Here is a 22,523-nt window from a genome sequence, read left to right as displayed (position 1 = left end):
TCTCTCTCTCTCTCTCTCTCTCTCTCTCTCTCTCTCTCTCTCTCTTTTTCTCTCTCTCTGACAGCAACATTGTTCGCAACATTCAACGATATTGTTATGAATTCAATACTGAAAAATATATAACGTGAAGATACGTAGCCTGCAGTTATTTGTTGCGAGATACAATAGGATATCAAATTGTTCTAACTAACAAATGTTCGCTATTTTCTTAAAATAAATAAGTGAAATATCGCGTTGAAACTTTCTGATCCTATCGCTTATATGAATTCAAACAAAACTGTAAGTTTGTTCATCGCTAACAAGCTCTCTCTCTCTCTCTTTCTCTCCCTCCCCCTCTCTCTCTCTCTCTTTTTCTCTTAGAACCCTAGGAAAGTTACGTAAATTAAGGCAATTTTCTGATCGGATTGTGCGTTCTACTCGAAACTTGTAAGCAGAACTTTCGTAGATTTGTAAAACGTTTGAAAAACAAGAATTACATCATTTCTCATGCAAAAGTAGTTAGCTATTTTTGCCTACTAATGTGTATCTTTCTGACGCAACAACAAGGCCGTTCGAGGAACGTTGCCTACGCGGAAAACGATGAATGTGGAAGAAAATATGAAACAAGTGAATGGTTTACACTGCAAGAATTTTCCTCTTCCACACAGATATAAAATAGTTTTTTAAAGTTATTTTTATAGATAATAATCTTTTATAATATATCTACATATATGTTAAAAAAAAATTTTTTTTATTCACGTGACAGTTTGAAAATATTGTCCATGTATGCTCAAATTGAAATATTGTATGACAAATAATTGTTTTTTATGAACACGTATCTAAAGAGCACGCCAATTATAAACTTGATTAATTAAGTGTATATGTTGTGTCTCGGCATCGTGTGTGCTATAAATTTGAACTGTAATTAAACTCTCCGTCAGCATTTCAAAGCGGATCGAACTTTAATTTGTCAAATGAAAACGAATGCCAACATTCAAATTTTCGTGATGTACAATTTCCTGCAATGTGTTATAACACGGCCGGCCGCGTGCAAAGTAATTGTTAATAAAAGCGCGAAATACACCGTTCTGAACCAGCACTTGCGCTGTGACGTTATCGCGAGCGTAATTCATTGCGTTTCAGATTCGCAGGTTATCGTGCTGCGGCTGACGCGAAGCTACGCGCCGTTATAAAAGTTTCTTATTCCACTGCGGCACTGGCGGCAGGAGAAAAATAAACGGAAAAAAGAGAATCATGACTCCGTACAACGCAAAGCAGAAAGAAACGCAAAACTTTGACCACTACTCACAGAAACTTTCCCGTTTGCTTCGCACTCCGGTGCAGGAAAAAAAATTTCACTGGCAGAGTGAGAAAAATTCGTGAAACGATAAAAACATTATTACTACTAAACATTAATAAGCATAAGCGAGTTTGAGTAAGCACACGAGTGAATTACTCGTGAATTTCTACGTGTCTACTAAAAATATAACAAAACAAACGTTTTTGTTAGAAATACATTATTTAAAAAAACTGAAAAATTTCCTAGAATTTTCTGAAAAAAGAATGCGTGAAATTTTATCAATTAAATAACAAATACAAATACTATTGATAGATTATATACGTTTAAAATGGAAAAAAAACAAGATTTTCAACGTGTTTTCTCTATCTTGTTATTTAGTCAATTGTATTTAGTTTGAAAAGGCTTTCTCTCGCTGTGCGTTTAAAAGACTAGAGCGACCTAATTGTAAGAGCTTACTTAACACGGTTTTTTCTAATATTGTTTGGTATTAGCAACCGTGTATTAAATTACTTAAGTTTTCTACTTGTGCTAACCTAGGTAAAATCTGTTTCGTACGAATGCAAAAAAATATCGAACAAGAAAAAAAAAGTTTTGACATATTTCTATAACAAATACAACTACCATGAGAAATTATTCAAGCGTAGCCCTACATAGAGAATTCCGCAACGTGAAGTACTGTAATGGCAAGACAAACTTTCGAAATTCAACTTTTAATGATTGCAGAACTTCATCTTGTTAATATGTTAATTTGCAGTCATAAAGCACTATCTTTTTCTTTCGGAAGAGACGAAAGAGACGAAAAATAGAACAAAAAAGTAAAACAACATTAAGATACCGAGAAAATCACACATCTGAAATCCAACAAATGTAAAAACCAACGACAATTTTGTAAAGTAGTGAAAAATTTCGTGATAGTTTTAGACTTTTGAAATATGTCAAAAGCGATTTTGTTACTTCATTCTAACGTGAAAAACGCAATAACGACTGCCAACGCGAGGTATGACCTCCATTAATAAAGTGTCAAAAATAATAGGGAGACCGAGATTTCTCCTTTAAAGACCAAGTTATAATTTTTGTACATTTATATATCTCAAGAAACCGTGCCTCAAAATTTCTTATGCTAAAACTAATAGACCTTTATCTCAAACAAATTCAAATAGGCAGTTTCTTGAAGATAAAAAAAAAAAAAAAAACAACAACAAATAACTAGACCGACGCAGAAAACAGCTACACAACAGAAGATTGTATTTGCAAACGTTGAATTTCGAAGGTGTAACAAATCAAAAGCACACAACTCCACAAAGCAACAATTTACGCTCCACGAAATTCGATCGTTGCATCGGGTCGAAAATCGCACCAGCAGATACCTATTCTAGACGCTTTCGCCGTCTTACTTACAATGCGCACAATGCAGTTCCGGTCTGCATTTCCACGGGAATCCATTTCTCAGGAATTGCTCAATTACACAAATTGGATCTGTGTTGATTCCAAACCCCGATATCGCTTTACGCACTGTGTGTAACATTCTTGCTCGAAAAGAGCAATCAAGCTTCGCACTTCGATGTTCAAGAAATCAAATCCTCTTCGTTCAACGAGATCGTATCGTAATACACGTTTATGATCGGCTTAATTTATGACGTACGTATGCAACGTACTTGTCGCGTGCTGATTCTACAGTATGAACACTGTGTCTTGCAATATTCAACATTCGCTTTTTAATATCTTCGACAATTGGGAACAGTGATATCCGTTTTAGTCCACACTTTGATTTATTTTCGGTTGCTCGTTTATCATGATGACTTTTTCCATTTTAGTTTCGAGCGGTTATGTATATTATATTAAATAAATCAACTTCTTTCTTCTTTAAATATTAAATTAACGAAGCAATTACAAAGATGATGAATTTTTCCTGCAAACGTTGTTAGTGTTGCATTTATCGATCTTTTTTTTTTATAACTGCTGGTCACCTAAGAACAATCTAATAATTTTCCGGAGAAAAACTTTGTGCGAGAATCTTGGTCGTTTATCTCAATTTCCCGCGCAAATCGCATTAGTTTCTCGCTCGGTACTCTCGACCAAAACGATTGTTTTCATCTAGACCGCCGTACAGGTCAACGAACACGGATTCTCAAGATTTTCTATGTGCTTTTCTCACCGAACTTCTCTTCTCAATGTATCTCATCGTTGCGAAGCAAAAGAGAGCAACAACTTTCTCAAAATTGTAAAGAAAAACAATGAAACCATTTATTATAAAAGTTTCTCGGGATGACGTTCGCTACATAAAGAAACTTTGATTCATAATCTTGCAGTTTCACCGGAAAATTAGCTTTTTAACTTCGGTGCTAATAGTCCCGCATATTTAGCGTTAAATACAATTGTCTTTCTTATTTTATAAGTTTGACGGCTATTCCTATATTAAACATAAGCGAAACTCGACACTACATTTAATAATAAATTATATTGGAGATGAGAGAATATCGATATATCTGTGTTAAATAAGATTTTCACGTGTTGAAAGAAACTAAACTTAGAAGCTGCAACTTCTGAATAAAGCTATCGATATGTATATCTCTTTTTCCCCTTCTCTTCTCCAGCAAAGGAAATGAGCAATGGTTTCCAAAGTAGGAACGTCATGTAGACGAGACACAATAAAATATCTGCACGTGATTTCTGATATGCTTAACGGAGTTCGACAAAACTGCAATAAAATTTTTTCAACGCGGCTTTGTCTATATATATACCATCTATATTTCCAGAGAATTTTATTCAATAAAAGTTAATACCGAGATATTGAAACGCACTAAAATATCAGGCTTTTCAAAACGAAGTTTCTCGCGAACTACAATCCGACAAAATCGTATCAATCACTCTGCAATACTGGTGTATCAGCATTCAGAGAAAATAAAATCCAAAATGTCAAAACGCTCGTGCGTGCTGCAAAATTTACTGCTTTCTTTTCGTCGTCGGTGTAAACTGTCGCGACACGTTGCGCTTACGCGTCTCGCTTATTTCACATCACACTACTCGAATTTACGGTGACAGGCCTGCGCACCGGCTTGATGATAACAATGATGACGATGATGAGTAGAGTGCAAACATACGTGCGCTTTTGACGGGCGCGAAAAATTTCGATGAAATTTCTTCTCCCGTTAAGTCCGCGTGATTTCGAGTATAGAAGCTCGGAAATTCAGGCGGCGTATACCGTGGTAACGTTTACGCGCGACTATCAGCCTCTCGGCGTAGAAGCACGCGCGACGCGACGCATCGCCGACAAGCGCGTGCGTCAGTTTTCACGACGTGAATAAGCGCGAGAAAGTCTGATCCGCGAAGCGAAACGCGCGCGCGACTGTCCGTAAGGCCGTTGCGATCACAACAAAACGCAACGCTGCCTACCGCGGTAACGCCACGAGGAGTGGCGGCTACGTGTCATCGACTCCTCGACCACGACGACATCTTGGTACCGGTAAATCTACCCTCGAGCTTTAAGGGTGGCAAAAGCGTCAGATTACCAGGTAACTCTTTTCGCGATGTTTTATCTTTCAGATACTTTGGATTGAAAATGTTCATATGTATTTATTGAAAAGTCAAAATCAAAATATATATATAACAAAAAAGTAATGACTATCCATTACATGTACGGCCTATTATATCACGCGCGAAAACAATTACAAATATTTGTAAAACATCAGCTATCGCGAGAGTCACGTGTGTTGACTGACATCTGATAGCAAGAGTTCATCTTTTCAAATAAAAAAAAAAATACAATGCTAAACAATATATTTTAGCGCGATGGGTGTTTATTTAATACACAATATAAAATGTAAACTCTAATTTATCTTTTCTGCGATGCATAAAATGCATTATATGTGATATAAATAAATCTTTTTTTTTATTGTACGAATAGGATCATTAATTTAAATAAATCACACAAAAACTTACATATTTATTAAGATTCGTTAGAAAATATACTTTTTAATAAATATGTACTTTAATAAATATATATTTTAATAAATATGAACCTTAATAAATATGTAAGTTTAATACTTTTTAATAAAATATATATATAAAGTATAATAATATATTATATGTATTATATAATATATATTATACATATAACGCAGTATATATATTATATGTTTTTACATTTCTTTTATATATGCTTTTTACATGTAAAAATATATGTATGGTAAAAATATATATATTTTTACAAATAAAACTATACGTATGTAAATGTACGATTGAATGGTAAGGTATCTGTACGTATATATACTTGTCTGTTTTACTTTGAAGTAATATATATATACGTCAGAGATATATATATATATGTCAGAGCAAACTCAAATATAGAAGAGAGCAATATGTTTTATACTATACTAGTGAGAGTAAATCAAATAACACAAACGGAAAATTTGAATTTGTGTTTAAACTGTTATAAAAAATAATCAAAGGCAGAAAATCGAAACGTTCATCGTTTTACTGCTTCAAATGTCAATCACAAACTTACTTTAACTTTAGTTTCTTAAAATTTATTGTTTTATATATATATATATATATATATATATTATCATCTTGATATCTTTGAATAAAAAACAGTTTTCTATTTAAATTAAACATAAAAAAACAATAACTTTATCATTAGCTACCACAACATATAATCCAATATAAATTCATTAAATGTACACTTATATAAGTGACTATACACACATACTCATATGTAAAACTCAAGTTTTTAGTTGAATAAACGGAAAACTATTACGAGAGCAACCATAATATCGACAAACGAGAAACTCGTTCGAGAACAGCTCGTTTGGTATTGCGCGAAACTTTTTTATGTGAATTTTACGGTTGGTAACTATGCCGCAATAGAAAATGAAACTCCATATTGATGTTCTATTTTCTTGAAACACACCTGTATTCTGTTGGCAAAAGTTTTAAGTGCTGTGAAAATTGTACTGAATTACCGACGAACGAACTAGCAGGAATAATTTTAACAGATAACTGCAGGGTATCCTGCAGTGAGGCACATCCAGATTCACATCCTTTTCTTTCTAGTGTCGATAAGATGCGAAATCGAATATATTTAAAAGTTGATAACACAGCATGCCCAAAATTATAATATTGATAAATGACTTGTAAAAAATATCAAAACAATATAACTGAATTGATATATTAAAAATTAAAATAAAAGTCAATCAAAGAGTTGTATATCTGTAGTTGTGTATCTGTAGAAACATTTGTCGATTTTTTCTTGTTCTACGTGACGCGTAAGGAATGTAGTTTTAAAAACTTTTTTTCACGCTATGCACTAAACGCGCTAAAATAAAACGCACATAGAATGATAAGCAAGATATGATAAGAGTAATCGCAAACAGCGCTAATACACATCACTTTAGTTAGCTGACAAGTGATATATTTAAATATGTAACTTTCTTGTCATCTCTTTATATAACACATAGATAGCCGAACTGCGGAATTTATATTGATCGAATCTTTAATAGATCAGATTCTCATTTGTATAGTTCACGCGACAAAATTAAGATCAATCTCCACAAGCATGCAAATTTATATTAAACGACACACCCGATCAAATTATCATAAAAATAACATACATATTTATTATATTTGTTTTCTAATGACACACGTATATTCTTGTGAAGTATTAAGAAAAGCTAATTAGTCACATGATACTTTAATACAAACGAAAGTTAAAAGATTGAGAACGTAAACAAACGTTTCAACAATGTTTTTCATATTAGCAAAGGCTTGTTTACTTCAAATACACTAATTACTAATATTTTGTACAAAATATTCAGATGTTAAATACTTTGTTGCAAAAATTTATTACTGTTGAACAGTACTTTTATTATTAAAAATAAGTATTATTGTGATCAAACCAGTAATAAAATTTTTGTAAAGCTATCGTAACAATTTTTTAAGTTGCATTAATTTTTTCGCAATACCGTACATATTTAAACACGGAAAACTTACAAAAAAAATTGTAAAAGCTTTCTTTCTTGCCTAGTAAATATTACGAATCTATGATTTTCACACAGTTACACTTACATCTAATTCGATTATCGGTTTAACGCAACGTAATATCTACCGTAAGCAAAATCTGCTTTTGCAATGAGCTTCTATTAATGTTTGCGCGCTCGACTCGACGTGACGGGTAGAGTTTACCGCAAGAGCAAAACAGATTGCCGTGGAAACGGGTATTACAGGAAACAGCAAGAGAGATTCTATTAGACTCACCTAAGTGCACGCCATTCCCCGTCTGTAGTTGTGGTGGGCGCGGATGTGCTTCTGCTCGGAAGACTCAGACGAGGACCGATGCGCAGTGTCATAGGCCGCCTTCTCCGCGTGTAATCTGTAATGTAATAATCTTCGAACTAGAGAGAAATTATTGCAAAGCAAAGTGTGCGACATATCTGCAAATTTCGAGTGCACGCGTAATCTGTTTTATGGCATTTCCTAAATAAAATCGCACTGTGCCTATAAAAGGATTACATTAATGCAAAGGATTACATTAATGCAAAGGATTACATTAATGCAAAGGAAAACATTAATGCAAAAGAATTACCATCATGTGGGATTAATAATAACCCGCACAGCATTTTATATTTCAGATACATAGCAGATACATAAAATGTAAAGTGTTGCTATATAGCAAACACGTAATAATATATATAAATCATGTAAACATATGTACATGATATATGTTTAATACCAATGAATATTCGCGCTATAGGATGTAATAGATAGAACTTACATAGCAGATATACATTATATAACAATATGTATATTCGATACCTGTTACATACGTAAATTATGTATTTGATACGTATCAAATACAGAATTTACGTATGAAACACGTATTGAATATACATATTGTTATTGAATATACATATATACATATACATATATGTGTGTGCGTGCGTGTGTGTGCGCGCACGCGTGTATATATATACATATATAGTATATATAGTATATAGTATATATAATATATATGTTATAGTTAAAGCCCACGGGAGCAATCGGAAGATTGACTGATCAATGCGCAGCAAGAACGAAGCGTTTTGGTCAAAGTCTGAAATAGTTTTGGTTTTGGCTTTCGACTGTTGTGTTTTTAGTCAATCCTAAAAGTAACTAACACGGCTGGTTAAAGTTAAAATCTAAGAAACTCACTTCGAACTTTGACTAGTCAATCCTAGGTGTGATTAAAATGACTGTTATGGTCAAAGCCTGAAGCACGAGCGTTTCTAAGATTGACTGGTCAATATGAGAAACAACCAAGCGTTGTTTTAGTCCGAAATAGTTTTGTTTCGGCTTTGACTAGTGTGTTTTTAAGCAATTCTAGGAATGACTAACAGGATAAGTCTCAGATGTGCACAAAATAAACCGGACAGGTAGTATGTGTCAATTGAACACAGTCCCAATCGGACACAGTATCAATCGGACACAGACTCAATCGGATACACTAGTATTAAAACACTATTTCTTTTATGTTCTTTTTGTTCGTGTTGTAAAAAACTAAAATCTAAAAACATCACTTTGGACTTTGAGTAGTCAATTCTAGGTGTGAGTTAATTCTAATTTGAATTAAAATGCATATTAATAAATTATAAGTAATCAAAAGGCACAGTAGTATCTCGCGTTAAGTTTACGCATAGCGAGGCCGAACCGTGACTCATTTACGCAATTATAATTTATTAATTTGTAATAATTTATAAAAGTATAATACTACTTCAGAAAATTACACTTTTGTAATGTATGTACAAATATTGCAAAAGTATTTAATATTATAATAAGAAATAATAAGAATTAACCCTTAGCGCTCCGTTGGCTCCGCTACGGAGCTATCCGTCATTTGTTCCGTAACTCCGTAGGCTCCGCTGCGGAGCCAAATGTTTTTAGCATGATTACGCTTAAGATGCTACGGAATCGTCGGCGTTGGCAATTGTTATTTACAAAATTGTTATTTACAAAAAGAAAGTGCATATGTATAAAATAAATAAAATCAAAAATATTCACAAGCACGTGTAATTCTTCTCACTTAAAATAAGACTCCTTCTTCTCACTCGTCCCGCTGCGAAAATGTGCCGGAGTTGCTGGTAGGCAGTGGTACAAAAACGTGCGGAGCGCTATCGGTTAACATTATAATAAGAAGTTAAAAAACTCGATATGATTCAGAATCATTATACACAACATTTTTATTGAAAAAGATCAAAAAATTGGATCAATACGTATGACAGATTATTCAATAAATAATCGGCCTTTCTTTCCATATGTTTAAAAGTTTAATATATATATGTAATGTGTAATAAATTAAACTTTATTCAATAAAAATTATCTAAAAGTTGTTAGTCACTCCTAGAACTGCGTAAAAACACACCAGTCAAAGCCGAAACAAAACTATTTCGGACTAAAACAACGCTTGGTTGTTTCTCATATTGACCAGTCAATCTTAGAAACGCTCGTGCTTCAGGCTTTGACCATAACAATTATTTCAATTACACCTAGGATTGACTAGTCGAAGTTCGAAGTGAGTTTTTTAGATTTTAACTTTAACCAGCCGTGTTAGTTACTTCTAGGATTGACTAAAAACACAACAGTCAAAAGCCAAAAAAAAACTATTTTGAACTTTGACCAAAACGCTTGCTTTTTCCGCGCATTGACCAATCAATCCTAGGATTGCTCGTGCTTCGAAATGACTATAACATATATAATGTAAAGTTACATATGTATTGTAAAGTTTAAAGTAATAAAAATGTTGTTACACTATATATATTTTTTAAATGATAAAAATGTTAATCTTTAGAAATACATTAGCAATATAAAGCATTTTTATTACTTAAATTTTAGATTTTATTTGTTTCCAAAACTAAATAAAATAAAAAATTCGAACAAGTGCCGACCATGATAATATATTTTTCAAAACTTATATATTATTTTTTGCGAGCACTTCTTTCTTTCCAATATCACTCACATACTTTTTTTAAACTGCGAGATTACTGGGTCGGTCAAAAACTGTCTGATGTTTTGAAGTTAGTGGTGCTTAGTTAATCTTTACGTTAATTTTTATGACATATTGGCTGCTTTCAGCAGAACTTAGCGCATGAGCTAAGCGCTTATTATCTGTAATTAACTTGTTTTTGTAAATCTATTGCAAATATAAAAGTATATATTAATGACAAGCAATAATCACAAAGCGCGTGCTAAGCTCTGAGTTCTGCTGAACGTAACCTTTGTTAAATAAATATTAACTATGTGTTTGATACATTCATTTGATACATTTACGTAATATGCGTAATATACCTGTGTGTTATATACATATATATTACATACGTAGTTCAAGATATTTAACTTAATTTCTTAGATATTTCAAACCTATTGCGTTAATTACATATTTAATACATTATACTTGATATGAAATGAAACGCAATGTAAATGCAATATTGTTACGTATCTAATATGTATTTGCAATAAAAGGTGCTGTGCGGGAATGATCAATTTCGATCTCATCGCATGCAGGAAATGTGCGACACTCGTTTTGACTTTTGTAAAAACAGAGATTTGTTTATTAGATAGCTTAAATACGTCGACAAACTTCAAAACTACACGAGACGTCCTCGCAATAGTTTAGCTAATAAAAAAAATAGCAAAATTATGTTTGAAATAAACAAATAAATAACTAAGTGTACTTATATAAATATATGTAATATAATATTGTGAAATGTATTATATTAATAAAATAGCTATTTTCCCATTTTTAAAAGAAAAGCATTTTTCTATGTGTTTATTTGTAAGTTCTAAATAAGTAAAAAGCTCATACACAATGGAAAAAAATGTGGTGTCAAGGAAGTTTTATTTTGCCGCGATTAGATGATATATTATATGGGTCTGCCTTCTTTTATTCAAGCAATCATTGTAGTAAAAAATAAAAACATTAAAAGAAAAAGCGTGACTTTTTCTTTTGTTTAATGCGTGATGCGCTTCATGCAAGGTAATATAACTGCAAGATCTTATTACCATTTGCAGAACAAAGCGAATTCCGCCCGTGAAGGACGTAAGGCGATAAGTATTGTGGGTGTGGATTAGTGGGCGTTGGCGGAGTGGTTCGACTCGGAGCCGATATGGTAGTCCAAGGTGGTGCTGCATCCCGGACTGCATTTGTTTCCGTCGAGACCACGGATATCTCGTTGGTCACCCGCACTTCTATTCCCACGGACTGTCAACAAGAACAAAACGTGATAAATACACACGCTCGAGAGCAATACACATGCGAGAAAAATAGAAATGCAATAAAATATACAGCGTAAATGTAAAGAATAGTTATTTTAACACATTTTTCATACTATTCAATGTTAAATATCTTGCTATTGTTAGTAGAATTTTGAAAGTTCACAAAGATGAAAAACTCTTCAATTTTTATTTACATAAAATAGAGAGATCATAACAATTTTTTTATCTAATTATACACATTAAAGTTGTGCATTTTAAATTGCAATTTACAAGCTATCGATGCTTCGCAAATTCAATCAAAGGAACATCGATTTTATACCTGCAGCGTTTAATGAGAAACAGAAAATACTTTGCTATACCAATCGATTATTTAAACTTGTTACACCTACAATATCGTGACGCTAATAATATATGTTACTGGTAAAGAGAAAGGTTTAGCAACTTTCAATTTAAATTCCTTCAGCGTTTATAATTAGTGAAAATTTGTTTGAACTTTCGTAGATGTAAATTCAGTTATAACTGCATTATTTATTATTACTAAAGTAAGTAAAGACGCGCGATGCGAGCAGACGTGGCTGTGTCTACAATACCATAAAATGTAATTATCCGACACAAAGACAAACGTTTGTAATAAGTTCTACATGCTTAATTGAATTACAAATAGTACATCACGTCAAGTAGCCTATTTCCAATCGCAATATCTGTTAATCGCGCTTTGCATCGTGATCTATTTTCTCGTGAAAAAGGAAAAATACACGAAGTTATAGATTATATAAGCTATTTTTTCTTATTTATGTACTTGCTACGAAAACGCTTATAAATTTTCATATCTATAACATATACATATATATTGAAATAAAAATTTTAAACTAAAATTATTACAATATAATCTTTTAATTACATGTAACAGATGTTAAAAACTATGATTCACTTTTCAATTTTTGTGTGTACTTGTTTCATACGGTAGTAGTAGATAACAGCGAGGAATTCGACATGTCTGCTGATCGATAACGTCAGAGACGCACACGACTCGTTATGTGAGAATGTATTGCGTACGGCACGTAATACAAATCACCGCGCGTGAGAATAATTGGGAAGATGATTATTCCGCGCGTCGGAATACTCGATGTGGATTACTAGGAAATTATCTAATTAACGAACAAGCTTCACTGCGCCGGAAAAATGGCTTTGTTATTAAGCAACCGGTTTTTTCGACTGACGGAATTCGCGAATATACGGAAATAACAAAATTATATACGTATAAAATTTCTCGTCATATAATTACGGCTTTTTAATTCCCTTTTCTTTCTTCCGCTTATTCTAAATGACGCAGAATTCAATCTAAGCTCAACATTTAGCGTTTCATAACAGCATTAAAATCCATAGAGCTCTTATTGAATACACAATGAAATTCCATTGTAACGAATACCGCTGTAACATTTTCGTCATAACGAAATTTCATTCAATATTCGATCAATAGCCGTATTAATCCTTTCACGTAGCGAGATTGTATTTATTACACGAGAAATTCAAACAAACATTACATTGTATAATTTTAGAAACACAATTATGTAACCCTAAAATTATATTTAAGAGAATATTTGTAACAATAAAAATTCTAGAACATAATTATCGGAACAATTGTGTGGCCTATATGGCTGAAATATAATGCATAGGACTAAATAAATGCATAGAAAACATAGAAAAAAATCGGCAAAGTATAAAATTTTATCTCCGTTGAGATTTATTGGAACAGTGCAATTCTCATGTCTGTCGTCGCAACTTCTCGCATATATGTTGATATTAATAATGTCGCAGTAGCAGCAAACTGATGCATGTTTTGAACTTTTTTATTCAGTGAAGACAGGTTTTTGTAGAAAGTTGTCGTTATCGACTGAAACATTAGTAATGTCACGAAAAATCATAAATGGTCAAGATTACAATTATGTCTCTGTTGCCTGACAGACTAATATATCATCCAGTCACGATCCGAATCACGATCCGAAAAAACTGTGCCTGTTGTTTTTTTCGCGTTTAATCCGCATCTTTTTCCTTCCGAATCAAATAAACGCAGCGCGCAGATGTTATTTGTTTATTTATCGTAGCAAATATTTATTCGGTGTAAAGCTGCTCTGTTGCTTCGCGGACCACCAACTGTAATTACATATCGATTGAAAGGCTTTTCGTTCAGTTGTACTTTCTTTCCTTCGTAAGATCCATGGCCACTTCTCGAAGCAAACCCCAATAACAGATAACCGCTTTTCCACTTGTAGCGTTTATTCAGTCCAGCGGTCAAATCGATTATCTTTAATCACTATCATACTCTATAGACTGATATTGCAATTTGTATAAAATTTAGCGAAAAAAATAAGAGCAATAACAAAACATTACAAATTTACCGCAAATATATATTGCGATCGGTACATATACCTAACTCATATTAGGTATATAGAATTATATAAATGTTTACTTTTCAAAATTTCAACAATATTTAAAGATATAATTTGAATTAAAAACTCTCTATCTCTCTCTTTCTCTCTCTCTCTCTCTTTACTGTACCAAATCTCATTTTGACCGGCATCTTATTCCAGTGGCGTTGTGATGGGAATGAGATTCAGCCATTACGTACAAATTAGGTGGCAAAGTGCTTAATCCAGCAAAAGGGCCTAATATCATCTCTGGCTATTTCTTAGGGAGATTTGGAAATAAACCTTGAGAAAAATTTAACGAAGAGAAAACGTCAACCGTTAATCCGGAAGGCAACAAATCATTTTTTATTTTCAATCTTTAGAATTGCTTTTTATGTGTTTATTTTGTATATAGTTGTAACTCATTCATCTCACACACTCACTATATAAAATAAAACAATTTGCAGTTAAGTTTTTTCTCTGTTTTAAAAATCATGTTTATTTTTTGTAAAGTTATCGGAGAAAGTTTCGACTGTCCTATTAGCTAATGGACTGTCACAGAGCGTTCCGTCGAGCACGCTGTAGACGTGTAGACATAAGCTTCTTTTGAGATGAATATTTTATTAAGCAAAGTGTTTCTCGTAACAAATAAATATAAAAAAACAATATATGTTGCATTATAACTACATAATAAATGCGCCGCATTTGTGGATTACTTGTAAAAACAATATACTCTGCAACAATATACTCTGTAAATACATATTTTATAAATTACGGACACAAAAAAAAGAAAAATTGGACGTTGATTGTGTCTTTCTAAGCAAGAGTCGCTGTACAAACAAAAAACAAAACAATAACGAAAATTAGTGTACTTATGATAAAAACAATACGATTGCATAAATAACTTGCTGCTCGCTCGATAAATGGCTTGCAACACGCCGAGATCTACAGGTGTTCGTGAAGCGTCATCGGACACATGCAGCGAACACGTGTTTGGTCTTGTCTAAAAATCGATAAACTAGTAACATAACTTATGCACACGTAATCGTCTGTTATTTCTCAAGGTTGGCCAATAAATGATCGACTTTTCGTTATAAAATTTTTATATTTCAGGAGGGGAGAACATTATTCGCGAAGACTCTTTCTTGTCTAAAGATATGCATTGTAAATGTAAATTTTCAGTATTTTTATTTATACATTAAATGTAATTAGTTCTTAAATTTGTATTTCAAGCATCGGAAAACTCAACAGCTTTATTTCAGAATAAATTTTCAGAAATCGACAAATCTCGCGTCCCATGAAAGAAAATAACAGTTAACACACCGTCATTGGTGTTGCCAAAGTCACTGGAATGGAGCTCAAGGGACTAAGCTGAGATCCCAATATCCAGCATACGCACGCTCAACCTCTAAGCAAAGCACGTCCTGCGTAACCGGCGAAGATAAATTGAATTGTTGCGCCTGATGGAATTTGGTATCAGCTTGTGAAACATTACATGGATATATCGAAACAATTGATTGACAAGTAAGAATAGCGCGAGCTCGAAATAAAATCGTTATAGGTATTCGATCTTATGCTGCTTTATGCACATATGTACACATATACATATATGTATATATGTACATATATCTTGCATTATCTTGTATTATGTATATATATACATAATACAAAAATACGCGACAAACATCTCATTGACAAAAAATTTCATGTTGTTTGAATTTCAAGAGCCTTAAAAACTCTTTATTATTCTGCTTTGTTGTTTTTTTATATTTTGCTCTATTTTCAATATATCTCATTCTAAATTTTCTACAAAAAATAGAAATAAGATAAATATTGTATATATAATACTATAAGACATTAAATATTTTAATCAATTGTTTAATTTTGAGTAATTATGAACTAAAAAATAATTAAGAAATCGAAATTAAATCACGAGAGCGAAAGCTAATGGTTAATTACATAACGATCTCTTTGTATCTACGAATTTTCGAAAGATTGTCTGCTTTGTTTCACGAACACGTATCGCTTCTTTGGAACAGTTATCGAAGCACATTCCCCAAAAGAAAGAATCAAATTACAGAAAGAGCTTCCCTTCGATCTTTCAACTATTCTCTCTTCATTTCGCCAATAGCTTTGTTTCAGATAAAACGGAACATCCATCTCTCAGGTAAGGCTCTTACGAAAACTCACGATACCGGTACGCTATCGGAAGATAAATTCCCCGACCTAGAAATACACTTTATATAACATTTCGCTATGCTCATCAGCATCCTAACTTTTTAATTAAATACAGCATCGTCGCGTCTATATACACAAATGATTATTGCGCGTAAAATCTTCCAACTCGTTGCAACTGAGAACGACCTTTGGCCTTCTGTTGGAAACTCGATACCTCATAAAGAACAAGCCTTCAAAGCGCCGTGAGAAACGGTAACGTATAAAAAGTGGTAATCGTGTAAAGATGGTACATCTTTATTGGTGTATCGTATTCGCTAGATTAGTAACACGATCTTTTAGAATGTAAGTAAAAAATAGAATATCAGAGAGTAAAAACTGCTGACCATGACATATCAATAACCCGTTTAACGCGTTTGACGAGACGTATCGAATGGCGTTGTATGCCAAACAAAGTGAGATGTCGCGCTTTTCTACACTTTCTTTATGCGCGAACTTTTCAACGAAACTCGGAGAAACCCTTAGAAACGAACTTTCTTGTTCATCGTACAATTCTTCAAGATCGAACTATAAGTGTCGTAAAATGATCCATCAAAAGCATTATTTATATAAATATCTATAAGCATATACATTCAGGGGTATGTACATAATCATATATCATATAAAATATTTTTATATTTACTTTTATAATACAAATATTAGAGTATAAATATTATAATACTGATTTTACACACACACACACACACACACACACACACACACACACACATATATATATATATATATATATTCTATATATATATATTCTTCTCTCCATATATATATGGAGAGAAAGGTAAAAAACTGTCTTTGAAGAGAAAACAGTTTTTTCCTTTAAAAGACGCACATTAGATTTGAAAAAAAATTGCTCAACCAGCGTCACAAACGATTAATTAACGAGTGACTTTAATCTCCGTTTCATCGTAAATTTATGATAACCGTGAATCAGGTCGGTGCAAATTAACAGTAACAAGGCGAGGAAATAGTAACTATAATAACGTTAAGTTTTTTCCCCTCTGACAGCTTCGAAAAGCTTTGAGCCGTAGATTCTCGGCAATAACTTGCGACTTATCACATAGAGGCAAATTATGCGGCAACTTTATTCACGATCCGCGTCAATTCACCGGGAAAACAAGCTTAAAACTCCATGTTATTTAGGATTGAGATCAAAAGTCGGTACATAATACTTGTGCCGCAATATTTGTCATGGAAAATAACGTGATTTAGTGCATCACAATAAAATGATGTATTGAGAAAGTTACTGTCATGTTTGCGACAACGTATAGTTTAATATGAATATACATATACGGTTAGATAACACACGTAAAGATAAACTTTGCCAAGTTTTAAAGTAAATTCTTTCAAGTAAACTAAATAAAAGTTCCAATATACATATACATATATATATACATACAGAATAACGGTGCACAAATAAGAGCAATACAAATAATAATTAAAAATACAAATAATAATTAAAAACTAAATATCATTGAGGTTTGCTATTATTGCGCAGAAAAAGTTCAGAATTTCTACCAATTCTATTATTTTAGCAGTTAGGAAAATTAATTTTTGCAGACATTGGACGATTATACGATCTCTATTTACTGCAATAAAAAATTATCTTTTTTGGCGTAATGTAATCTCGTTTTGTAATAATTATAATTGAAACAGTATTAAGTTAGATGCAAGTCAAATCACAATATGTACGTGTGTGTTTTAATTGATTTATTTGCAATACTAATGAGTTTTTCAATATCACCGAGCTTGCGATATAACTCGCGTTTGCATAATTCCAAATCCAATGCTACTTGTGTTGATGTTCTTTTAAAAAAAATATGATTGAAAATTATCTTAGTTTTTATTTTTTATATTTTCTTGTCATATCAACATTAAATAAATATGTAGTTATAAGAACCACCTTCCGATCTCAACAATTTTGACATATGTTATCAAGATCATCATTGTGAGTAATATTGTGGAGGTTTTAGCAGACGGTCGTTGTTCATTAAAAAGTTATTATTGAAAAAAGTGGAATAAATTATTTGTCATTATTTGCTTGTTTGGCAAGAAACAAAAGTTATACGACGTAAAAATTTGGAAAACTCTAAACATGTGGAATCTTGCTTTGCGTTGAAAGTGTGTACGTAGAGGCAAGCCCTTTTCCCTACGGAGGGCTTCACTATTAGGAAACTAGACATATAGGTTTGGATTAAACTTTGCTATGCGTGCGGAGAGTTGAAAACCCGTAAAAAATCTTGCTACAACAAGCAACGACTAAAACCGAGGCAAGATTCTCCACATAAGTTTATAAATTTCCTACGTGAAGCGAGGTTCACTCCAAACCTATGTGTTTTTGATAGTGGAGCTCTCCCACAAGGAGAAGCAGAACACACTGTCTCCATGCATACATTTTCCATGTAAAGCAAAGATCAACCTGAACCTATGTGTCTAGTTTTTTGATAGTGGAGCCCCCGTAGGAGGGATTTGCCTCCATGTACACACTTTCCACGCGAAGCGAGGTTTCACATGGGTTTACAGTTTACCAAATTTTCAACTTGTTGGTTTCTAACAATTATTTGTGTGATTATATTTTTGTAATAATAAATTAAACTTTTTAATGAACAATAAGCGACGGCTAAAATCTCTCTCTCTCACTTCGAGACTACTCAGAAGAGTGCCCTTGACAACATACGAAATACATACAAGCGCTTAGTTTATATACGATAGCACTTAAATACATACAATCATTAGATATTTTTTGTTAATAACATTTTAATCAACAACGACCGCCGACTAAAATCTTCATAGTATTATTCAGGAAGATGATCTTGATAACATATATCAAAATTATCGAGATCGAGAGGTGTTCTTATAACTGCATAATTACCCAACATTGTTCTCTTTTGTCTGTGTGAACATGATGAGTAGTGTCCAAGTTTTCCTTTCACTAGTATTAATAAATTAATTTTATATTATTAGTAATACAATATATACATATACCATAGTGCAGATCCTAGTCAGTAACAATAACGTTGTTTCATTGTGTCGTCCGAAATTTCGAACATTTTCGTGTATATCAATAATTTAGGGAAGTAAACATACTTTGTTTGTTTCTACGTAAACGTGAACGCGAATTAATATTGCTAACACATGATAAACGGTTAAATCGAGGAATTAATATGGGAATTAACGTGCATGTTAATTTGCGAACAAATTTCACGAAAACCGCAGCGTCCGCACGCGTTCAGAGCATTATAATCTAATCGGCCGGAATATTTGAAAGACTTGTATAATTCGCATTTCGTGTTTCTCTACGCAATGTTTCTATTTATAACTATATTTATTAAACCCGCATTACTGTTCGTTTATATAATATTGCAATTACATTCGTTAGGTTAAGTTATATCTCTAAATAGACTTTCCTACAACTTGATTTTCGAAAACTAGAAAAGATCTGTAAATCTTGTAGATCTATAATATCGTCACTCCCTACGTATAATCCCGTAACTCCAAAACGCAAATTTTAGAGGAGAGCAGTTTAAAAAGTTTAAAGCTTCATATAATGTCCCTAGTTAAGGGATCTTTCGGTTTTAAATTTTTACTTTACTTATGAATATTTTTTTTTAATACTTGGTGACCACAAAGAACATGACTTTCTGAGTGTCACTATGCAATAAACTGAAAATCTCATATGTGACACTTATGTAATTATACGTAGGGAGTGACGATATATCGAATGATCAGAGAGACATCAGACAAAGATGACATCAGGAAGAGATTGTGACATAAATATAAAGATAAATTTTTAAAATAGCCATATCATCGCGTTTGTACTTTCAATCTTACGTCTAAATCGTCCCGCGTGAGTTTTATATCTCTTGCTATAGCGAAAAATAATACTCAATACAAAAGAACTATTTTTACTCATCAGTGAATTTTTTCCATTTGGCTAAAATATTTTTTTCTGGGAATATTCCATATTATTACTACTGTCATATATTGATGTATTATAAAATGTAAGCTTAATGGGAATTTCAGATTTTGTGCGTTTCCTGCTACCGTGCTAATAATAATACGTAAACGAGGCCAAAATTGTGACCATGTTAACCTCGAGGGTATATACACATCGGTAACTTTACGGAAAAGGGACGAACAAAGCGATGGACGGTGGCGAAGCGGGTAGAGCGGAGAGTCATAATTAGGTTGTTAGCTAATGGGGAACACACTGTATGCAAATATGCCGTACGCGCGACATTACGCATCACAAGCTGGTATAACTATCTCACGTATCTTTCCGAAAAAACACACCGTTTAAGATTCATTACGCGTGCGCGTACTTAAAAGGTGTGGTGTTAAAATATTATGAGAGAACAAGTTGATATCGAGATCTGGCAGTGAGGGATAAAACCTTATTGATATTTTAAACTCACGTCCGATAAGCATGTATAATCCAGTTCAAAATCAAGTCTCGACAGAAATAATATCGAATATTTTAAATAAATTGCTTTTTACAAAAACATCTAACTTGAAAAAATATATATCTCAATGAATAAATAGGCTGTAACAGTGAATAAAGACTTTAACAATGAATAAATAGGCTTTTGAGATTTTTAATTACGTTAAAAAAAGAGTGTATTTTTGTGATTATTTTATATAGTGTATTCTATACACTTTTGTAAATATTTTATATAATATCTGAGTTAAAAAATATTAATATTTTCTCTCATTATAAAATATAAATTTGTAATCTAACATATATGTTTCCATAGTAATATATACTCATGTTGATCGTGCTCATGTCGATTTAATTTAAACTCGTATAAAAATATAAATTCGATTATTTATTTAAATGAGACGTTTTGCACATCGACAGTGTAGTAGACCTTATATATATTTTTTTTTTTTGATCGTTCTCTCTCTACTATTTATATAACTCAACACAAATTGTAATTTCCATCCATACATGATGAAAATTTATTAGAAGAAGCGCAACCTCCCGTACGTAAACAAATCATGAGGTTGTTGAAATAATCGCACGGTATAAAATATTAAATAAAAACAGTTGTAAAGTAATTTTAATTGCGAATATTTTCAGAATATTTCTCTCGTGACGCAAAACCGTTTCTATGTGGAAGTCTTAAGCTTTACTGTCTATATTAAGACTCGTTATGTATGTTGTACAATCTTGTATACAATTTTTGATTTATGTCGCGCTAAACTTATCTTGATGTTTGCTCGCGTAAATAGCAAGAAGAAATAAAAATGAGAAAAACAACAAAGTAAACATTAAAAAGTACATATATTGTCGCTAAATATTATTATCTTATTAAATTAATATCATCTTAATGAAGAGAGAATGTATCAAAGAGCAAATTTGTCGATATATTTTTTCTGATACAGTAAAATTAAATTACAGGTAAGTATAAATGTTTGCTACTCGCTCATATGACGATATTGCTTATAACTCATCTCTGAAGAAATAAAACTACAAAAAATGGCTGTACAATATAACCATTCAGCATTTTAATGTTGAGATGCACAAATTTCAAAAGTTACATGTATAAATTTAGTTATGACTAAAATAAAAAAAAGACAAAAAGAAAAAGTGAACAACTGTTACTAAGAGTAAAGATTTCCATTTCGTTCCTAGCGCACGCTTCTTTGATCCATCCGTTCAGAAAAACAATCCGAAAAACAATTGTACGGTGGAAATTGAATGTTCGATTGACAGAGTTCTCCCCCGTTCTCGCAACTTTATTTCTGACGCTTTTACTGCGTATCTACTACAAAGTTATCGATACGTATAACACATCCTCTCAATTTTGACGAGCCATATGCTTGGTTTAAGACAGCGCATCGAAACATAGAAATTGAAGTATAGTGTGTACTTCGCAAAATAATTTAATACTAGTATAACACACAAAAACTATAATTTCATATAGCATAAGATATTTACATCTCTTATGTTGCTTGCTTTATATATTTGCGTATGTATCAATATATATATATATATATGTATATGTATATAGGTACTTTAGGTAAGACGATATAATATTTATAAGCTGATAGTACATGCAATATTACGATTTTATATATGTTATAATTAAATATATAGTCAAATATATATTTTATTTTGTGTATAATTATATGTTTAAGAGAGAAAATGAAAACAGTATTGTCTCAAGTAGAGCACTTCGCAAAATAAATAAAATTTATTGACATCGATATAGTTTAATATAGTTAAATATCAATTTTGCAGCTTCAGATTCTACATTTGGTAAATGTACAGAAAAGGTCACCCCCCTCCGATTTCAATGAGCTTGACATATGTTGTCAAGGACACCTTCCTGAGTAACAATCCGTAAATTTTAGCCGTCGCT

At 32.3% G+C, this 22,523-nt stretch overlaps 1 protein-coding gene across 1 annotated transcript in view; it reads right to left on the bottom strand.

The window, feature by feature from the left end:
- The window catches only part of LOC109858373, a 28,213-nt gene that overhangs the window by 4,097 nt on the left and 1,593 nt on the right, over positions 1–22,523 (bottom strand). The window contains exons 2-3 of the mRNA XM_020435530.1: positions 11,309–11,507; positions 7,532–7,646 (exon numbers count right to left, since the gene is read on the bottom strand). Coding sequence (XP_020291119.1) covers positions 7,532–7,646; positions 11,309–11,507 — 314 coding nt within the window. The remainder of the gene's footprint in view (positions 1–7,531; positions 7,647–11,308; positions 11,508–22,523) is intronic.

This window comes from Pseudomyrmex gracilis, unplaced genomic scaffold, assembly GCF_002006095.1.
Source record: "Pseudomyrmex gracilis isolate BER0280 unplaced genomic scaffold, ASM200609v1 scaffold_200, whole genome shotgun sequence".
Classification (NCBI taxonomy): Eukaryota; Metazoa; Arthropoda; class Insecta; order Hymenoptera; family Formicidae; genus Pseudomyrmex; species Pseudomyrmex gracilis.
Note: the sequence above shows the minus strand (reverse complement) of the source record. Positions and strands in the feature narration are given on the sequence as shown.